General features: G+C 44.2%; 1 protein-coding gene across 1 annotated transcript in view; it reads left to right on the top strand.

The window, feature by feature from the left end:
• Positions 1-2,852: 2,852 nt before the first annotated feature.
• Positions 2,853-17,072, top strand: part of neto1l (neuropilin (NRP) and tolloid (TLL)-like 1, like) — a gene marked incomplete at its 5' end in the record, with an annotated part of 81,125 nt that continues 66,905 nt past the window's right edge. The window contains 4 exons of the mRNA XM_084566673.1: positions 2,853-2,880; positions 3,478-3,534; positions 3,631-3,765; positions 4,127-4,375. Of these exons, the coding sequence (XP_084422799.1) occupies positions 2,853-2,880; positions 3,478-3,534; positions 3,631-3,765; positions 4,127-4,375 (469 nt within the window). The remainder of the gene's footprint in view (positions 2,881-3,477; positions 3,535-3,630; positions 3,766-4,126; positions 4,376-17,072) is intronic.

Here is a 17,072-nt window from a genome sequence, read left to right as displayed (position 1 = left end):
CTGTCCCCCTGTTGGAATGACACAAAGAAACGGTGCTGGCAGTGTCATTAGAATGACACTAAGTAGAAGGTGAATGCCCAATTTGCTCGTCGGGCCTGAGCCAAACGAACAGCATGCAAACACGAATTAGTTGCCGTTTTGTAAATGCAACATAATATACTTGTCGTGCCTTTTCGAAGGTTTTTAGGTGAATCTCGTGAGCCTTAGTGTTCTGGGGAAGGGAAAAGCTAGGAATGTCATGAGCAGTCGTGAAATTTAACTGAAGATGAGACAGCAAATTTAACAGAACACATGCAACAAACAGCTCTGTTGATCTGTCCGGTCTACTTATGCACATGCTGTAAGTGAAATGAGTGGATTTGTGTGTCTCCAACCTGATTACAAATTTAGGAGGGGCCGACACAGCACGAAAGTTATCGCTGGCCAGATTTGAATTCCTTAATTAAAAATGGCAGACTTTGACAGTACTACTGAAATGAATTATTTCTCCCGCTGCCTCTGCGCCGTTCACTCAAAGAGACAGTTGCTTTAACTAAACTGGAGGCTGCTGTTAAATTCACAAGGGCCACTGTTGCATACAGTGCGCCAGATAAGCCTCATTTGAATAATTCCCGTATAGCTCCCCTGCTTTATCTCAGAGTTTACCCATCAGAAATGTGTTGTGCCGTGCTTATAAAGTTGTCAGACGACACAGTGCCACTGTTAATCAATAACAAGCTTTGGGCGCGGCATTGTATTTTGGTGCGGATATTATTGACGTCCCTTCAGACGGCAAAATCTATAACAGGCTTTGCCTTTGCAGAGAAATTGACATTTTAAAATCTCTTCGTTGGAAATTATTTGGAGAAAGCAGAGGCGAGCTGCACCGCGGTTTCCGGCTTCACTGGGGGTTTATTACAGTACAGTAGGAAGAAAGTGAGTGGCTAAGCCGCTGTCCTTCTGTGTGTGTGTGTGTGTGTGTTTGTGTAGGGTGGTCTAAATCCCAAGTCCATTAAATCAGTCTGTATAACAGATTAGCAGGAGCCTATTAGCTGAAAGGAGTTCTGAGATTTCCCACTCCCACTTGGATTCTGGAAGTCAGTGTGCCACCTTCAAAGTATGCATTGTCTGCCAAAAAAAAATAAAAAATGCTTCCGGAGTGGCTAACAGGACAATCTCTGGGACAGAGTATAATTAAGAGGAGGGCGTAAGAGGCTTTACCTTTGAAATCTCAGGGTGATCTTGAAGGACACATACAGAAGAAGACACACAAAGTCGGCCGTCATGTCGCGGGAGATTTTACACAAACCGTCCGCTGTCATCTTTAGCCGATCCACACCGTCGAGCAAATGCTAACCGGTGGCATTAACATAGAGGGACCGGGTCCAAGATCGGCTCTGCAGCAGGAGAATGTGAAGATGGATATTGTCTGCAGGGTGCCAAGACTATTTTGGGAGCCCGAGCCCCTGAGTCGTCCCTGGGCACCCTCTGATCAGCTTTGTCATCAGGTGTGAGAGCGACTACACACTCGGTGTTAGAGTGTGGATACATCCTGACACCCACAACCTCAGGAAAGTAATGGGTCTATGTCAGTTTTTTTTTTTTTTTTTAGAAAAAAGAAAGACAGAAAAGTGCAGCGTCTCCGTCGGCATCATTTCACCTTTCCATTTCTTGTAGAAATTGGAAACATGGAGAGGTGAGGAGAAAATCTGAAGATGATAACTTTGAAGAGGGTGCCAGGCCTAGTTGTTTCACTGTGGGAATGCACGTGTGTATTTTAGGATGCATTCCAAAAGCAGACTGTTGAAATCAATTAAATATATAATTGTAGCTTCTTTCTCTGTATAATTCTTCCGGTTTCCCGTGTTGGATCACGGTGATTGAGCGTGTATGCGTTCGTGCTTGCTTATTCCATTTCCTGTCTCATTTCCTTTTCTGCTTACCTTTCCATTTTCGTTGCGCGGCACATCCACGAGCTGATGTAAATTCTGCAGCGCGTGCTTTATTGTTCAAACAAACAAACACACACATATATTTTTTTTTTTCCTTATCACTTTTCCGGTGCGTGTCCACGTGTGCGCGTGTGAGCGCGGATGAAGTCGTGTCCTGGAGAAGTTTCCAACGCGTGCGTCAAAAGTACGTGAGGATTGTGGCGCATTGGACGGCTGTGGTTGTTGCTGGATGAACGGGAGGAGAAGGAGGAGGGGAGGGGGATCATACATTAACTCCTGCCGGCTGCGGGAACTAGTCTCCAGTTGACAGAAGCCAAGAGAGAGGGACGCGCTCAGAGCAACGCAGAGGCGACAGATGAAACCCCAATCCGCGTAATATTCTTTCTTTTCTTTTTTCCTCCACGACACGCTGTTTTCCAGGAGATTTTTACGCACCGACTTAAGAGTGCGGAAAACGCCGCAGAGATGAGTGTTGCGTGGTTTTACGTGCTCCTGAAGGAACCCCTCTCCTGATAAAGGGACCAAAGAGGACAAAACAAGGCTGTCCATGATATTTCCCAAGAGAAGATCGCAAAGGTGGAGCGATTAGAGAAGGGCTGATGAAGGGACTATTAATCCTTTCTGTGCATCAAAAGCACCAAAGGGTATTGTTTGGATGGAAATCGGGCGAGTGTTTGGAACTGTTTTTGGTTTTATATGAAACTGGTGATTAGTTTTGTTGACACCTTTTGAAAGGATCTTCCTTTTCTTTTAGATTTTTAATAAGGAGGGGTTTTGTTTTTATTTTTTTTGGTTGCATGGCATGAGCGGTTTCTCGGTGTGAAATTTCAGAAACTCTCGTCTTTTTTTTTTCTCTCTCCAAGTATCCCCACATCTAAATGGAATTAGTTGAGCCTGAAGCCGTTTGTGAAAGGAACAGACATGGTACATGGGCACAGCTTCCATCACGGTAAGGCGCCCGTATTCATCCAGCTGACGCACACTTGCTCAAAAAAATAAATAAAAAATAAAAAAATAAAAAAATTGCTCCGAAAGAAGTGTGACAATCCTGTAATCAGTTTAGAGGCACTCCCGATATCAGATCAAACTAATATAGGAGCAGAATGGTGATTTAATGGGAGAAAAGGTGCATCATACAACCTGTAAACTCACAGTTGAAGGTCATGATGTAAGTTCTTGTAGTTATTTTTTCCCCCACTCAGTGTTATATTTGGCACCAAATACACACAGAGAAGACTGTTTTTATCATTTGTTTAGCCTTAGAAATGTCTCTAAAGGGTAGCCTTCACTTATAAATGTTAGAAATTCACATTGCAGTTCCAGCAGAGGTTGTGTTCTCAGACATTGTGGCATCATTTGAATCCTTCAAGGCTACAGTCAGGATAATTTTAGCATGAACACAGCCTTGACCTACAGTGGATGTAATCCGATACCAAGGATGCGTTCCTCGCTGATTCAAACCTTAACAAAACGTGAGGATAATGAAGAAACAACCATATTGTCACGATCTCCAGCTCATACGTTGTGTTCGTCTTTGTCCCGACAGTTGTTGCAAGTCTACTCATACTTGGGTTGTCTGGGGCAACAAAGAAGGACACAGCAGGTAATCTCCACCACCAGAGACACTTTTTCTGCCCTAACACCCTCCCTCCAGAGCCCTAATCCCACTTTTCTCTCGGCTTTGGTCGTTGCGTTTCAGTGAAAAACAATTCTGGAGTGAAGCCCGCAGGTCAATGTGGAACGTGGGTGAAAGAACCAGAAGGAGGGCTCTTCACTTCTCCCAATTACCCAAACAAATACCCCCCAGACACAGAGTGTGTTTACATCCTTGAAGGTAAATCTTTTCTTTAAGCAGCAGCGGTTAAGAAAGAAAGGAGAAAAGGGGAAAAAGGAAAAGGTGGTGTAGCTGTTTATCGTCAGCTGAAGCATTTCTGGGGGTCTGCTGAGGGGGAAATCTCACTAAGTGATGATGAATAATGAGATGTGTTAGTGATTATTATCAGAAGAAAAGAAAGTCAATGTGGACTGTGTTTTCTAAGTTGTCTAACAGGCAAAATCAGAGTTAAATCAGAAAATTAGAGGTATATGATATGCTGATAATAAAGCAAGTTTAATGTCCACTGGTCCCAGCGTGGCTAACATTTGACTCCGAGCTTTGTTGCTAGGTTGGTCATTATTTTCATTGTGTCTTCCAGCTCCCCCGAGGCAGTGCATCGATCTACACTTTGAGAAGAACTATTCAATCGAGTCCTCTTGGGAATGTAAATTTGACAACATCGAGGTCCGGGATGGACCCTTTGCCTTCTCCCCGATACTCGGACGGTACTGCGGTCAGCACAGCCCCCCTGATATCAGGAGTAGCGGCAGATATCTGTGGATAAAATTTGTGACAGACGGCGAACTGGAAGCGGTGGGATTTTCAGCAAGTTACAACTTCACTGCGGGTATGTTGATATTGTTTTATTTTTATTTATTTATTTCTCGCCTTACTGCTTGTGTCAGTTCTTCCTTTGTAAGCATATTCTCGCATTATAGCTCCAGCAGCAAGGCTCCAAATGAATAACAAACATCTTCCAGGGAACTCGGCCTTGTGGGAGCCTCTCGCAGTTTTATTGATTGTCTGTCTGCGACGCACTCACTATTTCCACTGGCAATATATGCTGTCATTGACTGGGACACTCTCGTGACTGGTTAGCTTGTTATTTCTTGCATCTTCGCGTGTTTGGGGAGAGAAGGGCCGTAGTTTCAAGTGCGGTTGCACGTGAAATCCTTTCCCCCACCTTTTGGTTGAGATCCTACTATTACAGCAAGGATAGATGACAAATAATCAGGCCGTAACACCGAATTAATAGTTCCTCACCCACACTCGACTGGGTTTAATAACGCTGTCAACGTCTTTTTAGTGTGTTTGAAGCCGGGGAGGCACGGTGCCAGGGAAAACGAAGGGTATGCCAGTTTCTCTCCACATCCTCTGCACCTTTAGGGACTTTTTACTGTTGGAGGGTGTCATGGTTAATATGTTGAACATGTATGGAGTGCAAAGGCCTTTTAATGTGGGAAAAAAATGTTGCTACTTGCTGCAAGAAAGGAAAGGTGAAGAAGGTGGCTGTAGGTTACATCTACAGTACCTTTGTGCATGCTGTTATGCAGAAATCTGACTGGTGAGGCTTATCTTGGGGAGTAACAGTATAACATGTTCTTAAATAGAAGGTAAATAGTTTATGCAAATCTACATCAACTTAAAATAACTGCAGCTCTCTACATTTATGTAATAGAAGCAGGAGAAGCCAAGACTGTTAAATATGGTATTTTCATTCTGAAAGGAGCTTTAAAAAAAAAAAGACGAAACATGCCCCCATAAGTAAAACATGAATCGGCGCAAAGTTTCAAGAGTGTCAGGCATGGTTAGGTTCTCTGTTACAAAAAAACCCAAAACAAAATGCTGTTGGCTGAGACACGAACCTCTTATCCCGCAGCTGTGCTTTACTCACCAATCGCTCTATCAACTTCACTTCAGCTCTCGCTCTTCACAAATGCCCTCGTGATAGTGCTAATGTGTTATTTGGAGCTCTCCGGCAGCGAGGCCGGCCGAGTGGCTCGAGTGGTGGGTGGCGTTGGGAGCTCAGATTCACCACTAAATGAACAATGTCGTGAAACACACTGAAACGTCTGCCAAAACTTTGACGGCGTGAGGAGGTGAATGAAAATACGACGTTTGTCGAGTACAGCTGGCGCTACGGAGCTTAGCTTAGCGTAGAGACCGCAAGAGCAGCAGTCTGATCAGGAGATGTGTTGAAACAGATGTTTTCACTCCATTATTAACTCAAACTGGACCACTGAACCTTTTGTGCAGTCTGTGTTAATTCACAGCAAACCGCTAATCATTAGCTTTAAGCTGCGTTAGCTGGAGATGCAAACCCTGCCTGTGACGGTTTGTGTGTGTGTTAGCGCAGCTTTCGACTGATCTCCAGTTCTTCCTGTTATTTCCCTCCACGTTCTGTCTTTCTCCTCCTCCTCCTCCTCCTCGCCGTATATTGATGAAGCGGCCCGGGGATAAGCGCAAATTTCACTCGAGGGGAAACATTTCCATTTCATGCTGACACACCTCCGACTCAGCTCACACCATGCTAGGCTAATCCATCCTTGCCCATCACCGCGTTGACTTTGCACACAGTTTCTCTGCGTCTGTAGTCTGGCTTGTGTTTGAACACGCCATAGAATTCATCGATTAACATGGTGTATCTTGTTTGTGTGCTTAGTGCGACCAAATTTGTGTTTTTGTACGGTTAATAGATTAAGCTACTGGTGGGCCACCTTCGCGATCTTGCCAGTTTACTTTTAAGGTATCAATATCACATCTCTTGACTAGAAAGTCATTTCCAAAATGTCAAACTTATTTTTTTTCATAAATGTGAGCATTTATTAGCAGTATTTATTTTTTTTGTCTGCATCTATAGTATGTCGTTTTCAAGGTTTAAACCTAACTGCCTAATTTCTGATGCACTGGAGGTAGTCTGCAAAACTGTCAAGACAATTTGAAGCACATTAAAAACAAATAAATGCAATTAATATCGACTACATTCAAAGAGGCAGAGTTTTTTTTTGTGCTGTTGGTAGTCAGAGATAAAGAATCCGCGCTATTCAAGTATTGTCTCTTCCTCCGGCTCCTCTTGGGAGTCTGACTGAAAATTTGCTTAGAAGAAAGAAAAAAGCTTCGCCTCTCGGCTTGACATGAAATGTCTGTGGCATGTGATTTACATAATTAAAGAAGATAAAAGTCTCGAATTCACTCAACTTGATACTCTGAAATCTGGCAATGTGAACGGTGTCTCACATCTGCAGCTGCTCTGCGAACCATGCTAATTCACACAGCCCTCCTCTGATGAATGGGAGCGAGAAAAAAAAGTGGCAACAAAGGTGACATGAATCTTACTCTCATTCCTCAGTCATTTCAGAAGCAGAGATTTAAAAAAAAAAAAAAAAAACTCTTCCGTCTCCCCTCCACATTCTACCAGTATCCTTTCATGCTCTTGATGACTAATGCAGCCGCTCCAGCAGCCAGTGAATGAAGAACAAGTGACTGCAATCTCGGTAATATCTGGTGTCATGTGTTGAAGCACTTCAATGAGGCGCTCGGAGTCTGCAGATGCTGCGCATTCAACTGTCTCTGTGACATCAGAGGAAGCCGGAGACGGCGGTTTAACTGACACTAGAGATTCAAACTGAACAGTGACTAAATGAAGTTGGCTCGTGTGAGTGAAGGGACTGACGTGGCGCACAATTTATTTGTCAAAGAAATTACACACCAGATGCCCCACTCTCTGCCTCGATTTGCGTCACAAGAGTCTTTTACTTCCTCGTAGGGAGTTTGACAAAATCTATGTCACAAAATAAAGTGTTTCCTATTGAATTAATGAATGACTTGCAAAAATACACTTTTAATTTAAAGAAATCTTGAGCACCTATGCAGGGTTTCTTATATGAAAGCTTACCCCGCTGTGGAAAGCTGAATGCCTTGCAGTGTAGTTAGGAAAAACCTCTGCCCACCTAACATGTGTGGGCCACCAGCTGAATCAGTCACAGCTTATGCATTCCTATATGATGTAGATTTGACGAGTTCGCAAGCACGCAACAATTGGACTAAATTTAGTCCAGTTTGTTTGTTTGACACGAAAATCAAAGGTGGATAAAGTTCCTGTCATGTGTATTGCACATTTGTGTGATAATCCAATCCGGCTATTTTTAATAGTTTTTTTGCCCTGGATTACTCACCCAAAATAATATTGTCCCATTTAAGTAGGTGTATGTGTTTGATTTGCCTACCCCTTAATCCTCTGTTGTTCCATATATTCCTGCAAATATTTCAAAATAAAAGCACTGTTTCAGGGATTTCAGACTACTGAAAACGCAAGAAGGCTTTTAATCTGAAACCGTGAGGCCTAAAATGCTAATGGACTGAAATAGGACTTTTGCCTCTAATACAAGTTGTTGTGATTGGTCGGTTGGAGGCTGGGCTGGCTGTAGTTGCTTCATCTCCTTCACACAAGACTGGCACCAGTCATTTATCCTCCTGACATAACTGACGTTCACCTGCCTAGAAATGTAAGCGCACTTCACGCAGACAATAACAGCTGTCATCAGCCAGAGATGCATTTCCTCGTCCACGTCTGCCAGTGGCCGCACAAGTGCAGAAAATTCGCCCTCCCAACTGCCTTAGTGGTTTTGCGCACCATCTACTTGGATGTCTTCACTGTTTTCTTTGTTGCAGTTGTATTAGTTGCAGTAACATGTACTGCCTCCGACTCCACAAAGAAATTTAACACAGTTGCAGAGCATTTCCTGTGTATGTGTAATCTGCTTCAAGTTATGCCGCCTCGACAACTTCAAGATCAGGTTTTCGACTTCCTGGTTCCTCCCCATGAGCTGTCTCCCATTTCTGTCCAAGTGCCACCAATCAGACTGCTGTCCTCATCAGGAGGGCTGTTTTTGGAAAAGCCGTTATACCGAGGCAGCTGTGTGGTGTGGAGAACAGCTTGCCTCGGTGTCAGTGTGACATTGAAATCTCGTTGTTAGTTGCATGTTTTTGAAATAGAGCTTTCTTACCACTTTTGTCAAGATTAGAATCTGCTTTGTGTTGGAGCTAGGGCAAGGTCTAAGCTGTTTGTTCTGTTTTCATGTACCAAATTCTTGCTTTCACGTAGACGTTCCATATAGAAGAGGTTTCTATATGAAGGTGCGACTCTCACCAGTTTCATGTTTGGTTGTCAAGAGCTTGCCACTTCCACTCAGCTTAAACCTACTCTTATTAAACAGTCACCATCCATTATTCGAACCTGTTGCCATCTGGTTCTCTTTATGTCCCACCCTTTACCCCTACTGAGCTGGGTTGTAACATAAATTGGGGGCCCATCCGGGATCCCAAAGGATTCTTCTCCTCATCAGGTTGGTAATTGTTTGATGAGCAGATTGATTCTGATTAGTGCAGCAAGTTGTACGTTCCTCTTCATTTATTTTAGTATGCTTTCCTAGCAGCCCTTCTCTAGATCACATTGAGAAATGTCGTAATTGTGACCCAAACAAATTGTTAACAGTGAGCTAAAGGCTCTCGCGGTAAGTATGCTGGTGGAGCTGAGGGTGGTTTGTGTACTGGTGCCTGGCGTCCAGTCTGAGGGTGGCCATAGGATGACGAAGGATTCCTCACATTTGGTGTAGTTATTAGAGTGGACGTTGAGGGAGGCGTTTGGATGAAAACCCTGCTCAAGCTGTCTTGTTATGATCCACTCTCTTCTACGAGTTCTGGGTCCCGAGATGAGGCTCGGCTAAAGGTTCGCCCAGCTCGTCTCCAGTAAGAGGCACAAGAGAAAGCACAAGTCAGACAGGCCTAGTTAGAGCTTGAAATCAAAACGCTAAAAAATCGAAGCAGACAAACGCTGGAGCTGGACCTTGGGTTCTGCTTTCAAGTGATTGAGTGGCAAGCTCCTCTTCCTCCTGCTTACCAACCACTTCTTTCAATATCACTAAGTACATTCCATTAGTACCCACTTTTCAGGAATCCGATTCCTATTTCGCAGCATTTGTGCAAATAGTTCATTGGTTGCGTGACGTTTGTTTGATTTTACTACAGTGTAAAATCTCTGGCAAAGCCCAACAGGTTGTAGCTAAGCTCTGCTTGAGAGTTATAACTATGATATGGTAAAAGCTGCTATACTGCAAGTGCATGAGTTTGTTCCAGAGGCATGTCGGCAAAAGCTCAGAAACTACAGAAAGACTGCTATCCAAACACAAATCGAACTAGGGCGTAATCTTCGTGGTGTAATTACAGAGCAGAACTGACACACTCACAAGTACAAGTGCTCGCAAATGCGTAAAGCTACGATGTACACTTACTCAAAACATATCATTTGAAAAAGGCACGCAGAGCTACTGTAAGTGTGTAGCAGAAATCATTACATTCTACTGACTGACCGTATAAAAGGCTGAGTGAATTCAAAGAGGGAGAAGTCTGAGACAGAGGAGTAAGCAGGGAAAGTGCTTTAGGAAAGGGCCGGAAGCCTCAGGCCAGTAAGGAAAGACTGTTTGCATTTGTAAAATGATTCCAAGGATGTGGGGTTTTTTTCTTTTCTTTTTCATTATTCTCCCTAGATACATTCATGATGGAGAAATAATTAAGTTGAGAAACAGCGTGTGAAAGTGGGATGCTGAGCCATCGTGCTCATTTCTGCAGCGCGGTGATACGAATGGAACTGAAGTATGACGAGTGAAATTCAGCTGCCGTCAAAGCGAACACAATTAAAGCTTGTTGTTCTTCAAAACACACGAGATGTTGCCTCCTCCGCCGCAGATTCTCCTCATCTCTGGAGGTCGGCCACAATGAAACGTGTTACATCTTGACAGGCAGCCTTGCAGTAATGCCATATAATATAAAACCGCAAGTGGAGGAGTTGAATGCAGGATGTGCGGCAGGGGAAATTACTGAGTGGAGGAACCGTGGTGTGTGCATTTCTTGTGTGTGTGTGTGTGTTCAAGGCTGTTGGGGGATTTGAGCAGCATTCTGCTGTTCAGGTCGTCCGAGGGCACTGTGACCTTAGACCCCAGCGGACTGGTAGATTAAGTGGTGTTTCAGCACCTTAAGCCAAAGCCAGCACAAATAAAAGCTGCAAGTTCTCCTCCTCCTCCTCTTGCTCCCTGCACTCTGATCATTGGCTGTTTGCAGGGCCAAGACCCGGTACAGCTGCTATATGGAGGTGTCTGATAAAACACGAGGAGATTTCTGTACTGATTCATGAAAAATAACAAGTGAACTAGAACTAGGATCTGAGTTCATGTATTTGGGTAGAATATTTTCTTAATATTTCAATGAATTCCCTTGGACCTTTTATTCTAATTTAAATGAAAATTATACCACTGTGTACAATAAACTAATTAGCACTTTGGGTAAAAAAAACATCTCTGGAACAATATAATTGAAATTGTTTAATAAAACTTTAGAAGTTAGTTTCACTGCTACTTCCTACTATCTAGAATCGAGGCCAAGACTAATAGAGATGATGGTGATTGATCAAAGTGCCTCAAAGCCCAACTAAACCCTAACTGGGCTGAGAACCATTTTGGCACAAAATGAGTCACATGGCATTTAGGATTTTTTGCTGGAACAGGATATATGGGCCTATCATAAAGGAGACGGCGTCGTGAGATTGGACCTAGATGGGCTCAAACTGGAAAATTGGAAATTGAACCTTGGAGATCGACTCGTCGCTCTTGGAAGGACCTTCCTAAGGCGGCACCGTCGCAGGAGCCGGGCCGAAAGTTCAGCCACTTCCCAGTTTCACATCTGTCTCCAGAGGCATTTGCCAGCGGCAGCTCCCGACATTTAAATGTTTGAATCGAATTTATTTTATTTCATCCACTGAACTCTCAGACTGGAATTTCTAAAGACGATGACATTTACCAGATTGGCAGAGAGTGGTGTATAAGAAAGGTGTATAATGATTAATGATGGTTAAAGTTAAAATTGAGCATTTGCTCATATGGGCTTTGATGAGGAGTTTAGGGAGTTTTGAGGATAGAGAGAAAGGCTGAGGCCAAGTCTGGTCTCGTCCTTCATTAAAACCAAAGTTAAGGTATCTCACGTTGCTTAATTCATAAAATGTTCACCCTCCAACTACAGGGGAAACAAAGTTGAACTGGGATGAGCTTGTCAGCTAGCTGATAGACTGAACTTACATTATCTTACATACTGTTCATACATCCTGTCCAATTATCATGTCCTGTGTCTCACCCGACACGCGTAGCAACAAGTGCTGGACACTAGCTGGCCGCTTCATATTGCCGGCTTCCACTGAAAACACATTGTAGCTTTCACTTCTAGTGTGAACAGAGCAGTGTTTCGTTGGGATTTATTTTACATGTACATGTCTAATTTTGACAATTTCAAAGCAGAGAACAGCTCGCTGTGATCCTCTGCGCCACTAACCTTGAACATTATGATGGTCTGGCCTGGATGGATAGGGCTGTTGTTGTTGGTTTCTAAAAGGAAACGCTGCACTCCGGCTGCTACCCACCAAAATCCTTTTTTTTTTTTCCAGACGAGGAGCATACTGTCCACTTTCACTTAGTGCGGACACATTCAATTCTCTTAGTGAAAACTGAGCTTGTGAGATGCAGTCCAGCTTTTCTAGTTGGAGACCTCCCAACATAAATCCAATAAAAAACATTGTCAAAACTCTGTCCCACACTGGTATAGCACCTGAGGCAGTGGGAGTAAAATTTAATTTTCCACGGCCAGGCTTCGGTAGGGTGTCAGCTTCACATTCGAGCCCTGAGAAGAAATAAAAACAAACTCGTGACAAAATCCACCAGTAGAAATGGAAAGAGAAGTCACCTGTGGTGCATTCTCTGTTGTTCTCTTTGCCTGAATTATCTGTTTGCATTTAGTTGCTCATAATGAGTCACGTAACAAGCGGGGGGAAAAAAGAGAGCTTCTTTCCAATGTTTTGCTCCAGTGCTTATGGCTGTTAGTTCTCCCTACAGTGTAAAGCTTAATTTACAGTGCTGCGGCACTCCGAGTGCGAAGCTACTGCGTAGGGGGTTACGCTGTCGAAATCATTTATACCTGAGCGCTGGTGTGTCTGTATTGTTGTGCAACTACGCCACCGAAACACTAGGCGGCGACTGACCAGCTGAGTTTCGCTCTGCACTTCACACAAAGTGAAACTGAGCGGCTGGTGTTGGAGTTGAAGTTAATAAATGTGGATCGGGAACAGTTAGTTTCACTAAAATCCCTGCAGCAGAGAACATAGAGAGGACGTCTGAGTAGATTATGTGTAGGAGCCGGAACAAAGGAGAACTTTCTGTTCTTGTCCAGCCGCTGAGTCATGTGAACAAGGAAATGCATTTTGGAGTAGTCACCGGCGTTACAGTCTGTGTCATCGCAATGCGTAGTTACATTTCTGGGGAGGAGCACACAGGGTCCGAAGCGATGGCGTAGCTATAGTGCCAATGTGCCGCGCAGTGGTGGGCCGTCAGGACCAGCAAAGCCTTCTCTGCTGGCCTGAACTTGATCAAAATCACTGACTCCCATTTTAATATTTTCCCATTAATCGTATTAAATTATTCATAATAGCATATTCTTTTTGATGTTATGGCTTGTCTGTCTCTCAGCTGAGGTGCTTCTGGCCGTGTAACCTTGTATTAGAGCTTTTATCCAATCATATTTCAGCCGTCATGTGTTGCCGGAGAAATCTGCCTGGGGCTTCACAATTAAAACTGCAGGCGGCTGAAGCTTGAAATGCATTGTAATGACGCTGCTCATTTAACCAATCACATTTCGTGTTCGTATTCCCAGGCCTTCTCTGTGGCCTACGGTAGCGTCAGGGTTTTCACGTCCTCCGATTGGACGGCCAGAGAGCCGCTCCGTTTAAGCCAAGCTAGCGGTTCATGTTCATCTGTTGCGAGAGGCACAACCAAATTGTCCCTGTTAACGTTTTAATAGCTATTTGTTGAACCAATGATGGCGGAAGGAGGAGAGGCTGTTGATTTTATTGCAGGTCTTCTTAGAGAACCATTTTCACGGCAAACTTTGAAGGAAAAGCTGGATATTGTGAAGAAAGGTCACGTAATCCCTCAGCTAGCTAGCCTGAACCAGCCAGGTAAAGGGTGTGTCCGCCACTTTCAGGTCAGCAACTATGAGTGCTACCCTTGACTGTCAGGCTATGAGGAGGAGAACTCAAAATTTTTTCTGGTGAGTAAAATGAATGATATTTACATCTTTTATGTATATTTTTGTCATTTTTTTATGTTTTGAATAAGGTCGAAGGTCATTGAAGGCCTAGGTGGAAAATGCATGGCCCGCCACTGGTACCGTGGTACTATAAATTGTGCTTAAGTCATATTCTGTGTAGTTTCAGGGCGGCCTACTGTTGTTACCTGTCTTTTCCCTGTTGAGAAACCATGTAGGTGTACATTACTTCCATGCTTCTTATGTCTAATAAAGAAAAGAGCAAATGCCAGAATAGGTTCCCCTGTGTAGTTTTCATGTAGAGTCCTTGCTCTAGATACGTGCTTTTGAGCTCTGGCTGCCAACACCGATATCATCCAAGAAGAATCTCCTGTTCTCGTACGGGAGAAGAAAAATGACAGCCCTGCTGAAGATACTCCTCGCACTGTTTTATCCAAACGAGATGGATGGAGCGAGTTAGCATTGCAGGCACACCTCTCGCAGCTGTGGAAGAGGTCGGCCGTACCCTCTCTCCCTTCTCTCCCTTCACTCCCCTCGCTGTTTTTTTTTTTTTTTTTTTTCCCTCGTCGAACACTACCTCTTTTCTTCCATCTCCTCTCCGCATCATGCATGTTTCATGCTTTCTCTCTGATTCACAACTAATTCCTGTGCTTTCTGTGGTGGTCCTGGAAAATTCTGCTCTGCAAAGCCTACATGTCCACATTAAAAAATAATTCTGTTTTTCCTCCAACCTAGGGCTTTTTCCCCCCCCCCTCTCAGTTTGTCCTATTAAAACTTATTTTGGTAATGCTCTTCGTGTTAATTGCTGGGACATATTAGCGGCGAACACTGCAGAAAGGTAAAACGTGGCGGGCTCTCAAACAAACCCTCAGATTAATCAGACTTCTTGACAAGAATAAGCTAAGGCAAGCAGTAAAAGTCAACGACTCCCTATTTCTATTTTAGCACACTCAATTTGAAGTTGATGTGCATGTAATTATGCGGGTATAAAGTGGTTAGGATAATTTGGCCAAACTGCGATCATTTGAATGCTCAGGTTGCTTGGCTTTTTTGAATTCAGTGCAGCTGCCTTGTTCTCAGATCCTAGCTATTCCTTGATGAGTACAGTGTAATCTTAACTGATAGAAAGGACGGCAAAACCATCACCATACTTGTAACTAATTATCGTTGAGGCGTAAATGAGCACATGCGATCAAACTTGTCCCGCTGACAAATGGAAAACCGTACTGACCAAGCTGGCAACACCTTTTTGAAACCGTGAATTTATTCGCTTGCTAACTGACAACTCAGTAAAACGCCGTGACTTGCCAGCCTTGCTGTGTTAGCGCTCGGCTCATCAGCTGCATTAGTTCACCATCTTGACGTGTGATTTCGCTCCGCGACTTCGTTCTGTTCTCCTGCCCTGCTCGTTCTCCTCTTGATATCGCACCTTGCTCCTTTTTTTTCCTGCCCGGGCACACGAGTCCCGGCACAGAGTGTTCACCGGCTTATCGGACAGCGCGCCTTCACTCGGGGGACAGCCAGTCAGAGTTTATCTCTCCCGTGGAACTAAACTCACCATCCAGCAGGGGTAGCTGGTATTTACGTCCTCTGGCTGTTTGAGCCGCTCCCAGCCAATTACCCTGCAGATCAATCAGCGGCTCAGCCTGCCTCCTGCTTCCGTCCTCTGTGGCGGTTTGTTAGCCAGGCCTGCTGTTCAGCTGCAGATGCTGCGGGGGTCAGGGCACCGCTCCGTTGTAGCTGGAAGTCTGCGGAAACGGAAGGCGCGCTGGCTGCCGGGGGTTTATTTGTGGCCTTGTTTGGGGATTTCAGTGGAGTGCGTGTGCATGTGCAGTTAATGTACACACAGGCGCCATATGTGCCAATACCCTTGCGTGCATACAGTATGCTGGAACACATGTATTTGTGTGTTTGTGTGTGTGTTTGTCTACTACACCGTGCATCTCTCCAATCTGTACCAGCATCTTGGCTGCATTCCTGTTCAAACCCCTGTGTCCTTTACTGCTCTACATCCACAATGGAGTGATCTATTGTGTATTCACACAGCGTTCTACATCATACGCATGATGCATATGTCCATAATATCTTTGCTCTCAGAACTGCATTGATAATTAGCATGATTGTTGTTGTTTTTTTTTTCTTCTCTCCTTTCCTTTGTAGACATAACAGCTCGCCCAGGGCTCTTTCTTTCATTAGCCTATCACCGCAGTGGATCCTGGGCTGTCATGCTGAGAGCCTGACTGTCTCCATTATACCGTATTAGGCAGCAGAGAGATTGAGCACATTAAGGCCTCAACCCAACGGAGACGTTCTTAGAGCATTATTCTCTTAAGAACTGATTGGGAAGGTCTTTTCTTTTTTTTCTTTTTTTTTTGAAGGTGAACGAGTTTTGTTTGCGCATCGCTCCCGATTTGTACTTCTGATTTCGGGAAGACATCACGGAGCAGATTGCTTTCCACGCTTGACGGGTTTTACTTCCGTTTCCATCTCCTCATCAGGCGGACACATCAGGAGCTGGAGCATTAACATACAGGGATGGAAGAGCCTAATAAGAGCCTCACGAGGAGCAGGAATGATAAGCGTTCGTTTTTCATTATCTACACTTCGCCTCCCCGTTCTCTCCCATCCCGTTTGGCAGTGGCTCGGACTCGACATTCCCCGCTTATCATCCAAGAGCAAACGTCCGATTTCAGAGGGACCTCAATCACATTTGGCATCGGGGTAATCTAATATGTAATGGCGAGCTTTTGTTTTGCTGCTGGGAAAATGATGTCAACATTCAACAATGAGGCAGGCCAAGGCCGTGATGGGATTATGAAATGTGGAAAGTCAGTAATCCTCACAACATTTCAGAACAATATGACAGTTGTGGAATCGGGCAGATGGCCAAAGCAATATATAACACTCCCCTATAGGAAGTGACGGTGACATGAGTTGATGGTGCACTTCATGAAATAATAGCGCAGCTTGGGTCATATACCAGCTATACCGTTCTATTTACGGCTGGGCCTGAGTTGGAGGTTTAATGCATATCATTACCATTTGATAGGCTTATAGAAAAGCCATGACAAGTGGTTTATGGTTTACAGCAGACTGTAATTCTCCTCTCAGTCCAACATATTCTATCTATTCCTGCGTTCAACCAAGGAACAAATATTCCGTATAACAGTAATGGAGCAAAAATTGTATGTAACGCAGAACAGGATAGTTTGGAGTGGGGATTGAGTTGACGCCTGATTTGCAGCTCATTCATAACCATAATGGTTGAATATCCAACAGAGCTGTGCCGATTTTTTTTTTTTCTCAAAAAGACCTGCTTGGTTTGCCCGCCTCCTCCCGTTGTCCCCCATTTGTGTGAAGGATTGTTAAAGCGCCCCGAAGATCCATTATGCGGTCATGCACGT

This window comes from Chelon labrosus (assembly GCF_963514085.1).
Source record: "Chelon labrosus genome assembly, chromosome: 18".
NCBI classification, from domain to species: Eukaryota; Metazoa; Chordata; class Actinopteri; order Mugiliformes; family Mugilidae; genus Chelon; species Chelon labrosus.
Note: the sequence above shows the minus strand (reverse complement) of the source record. Positions and strands in the feature narration are given on the sequence as shown.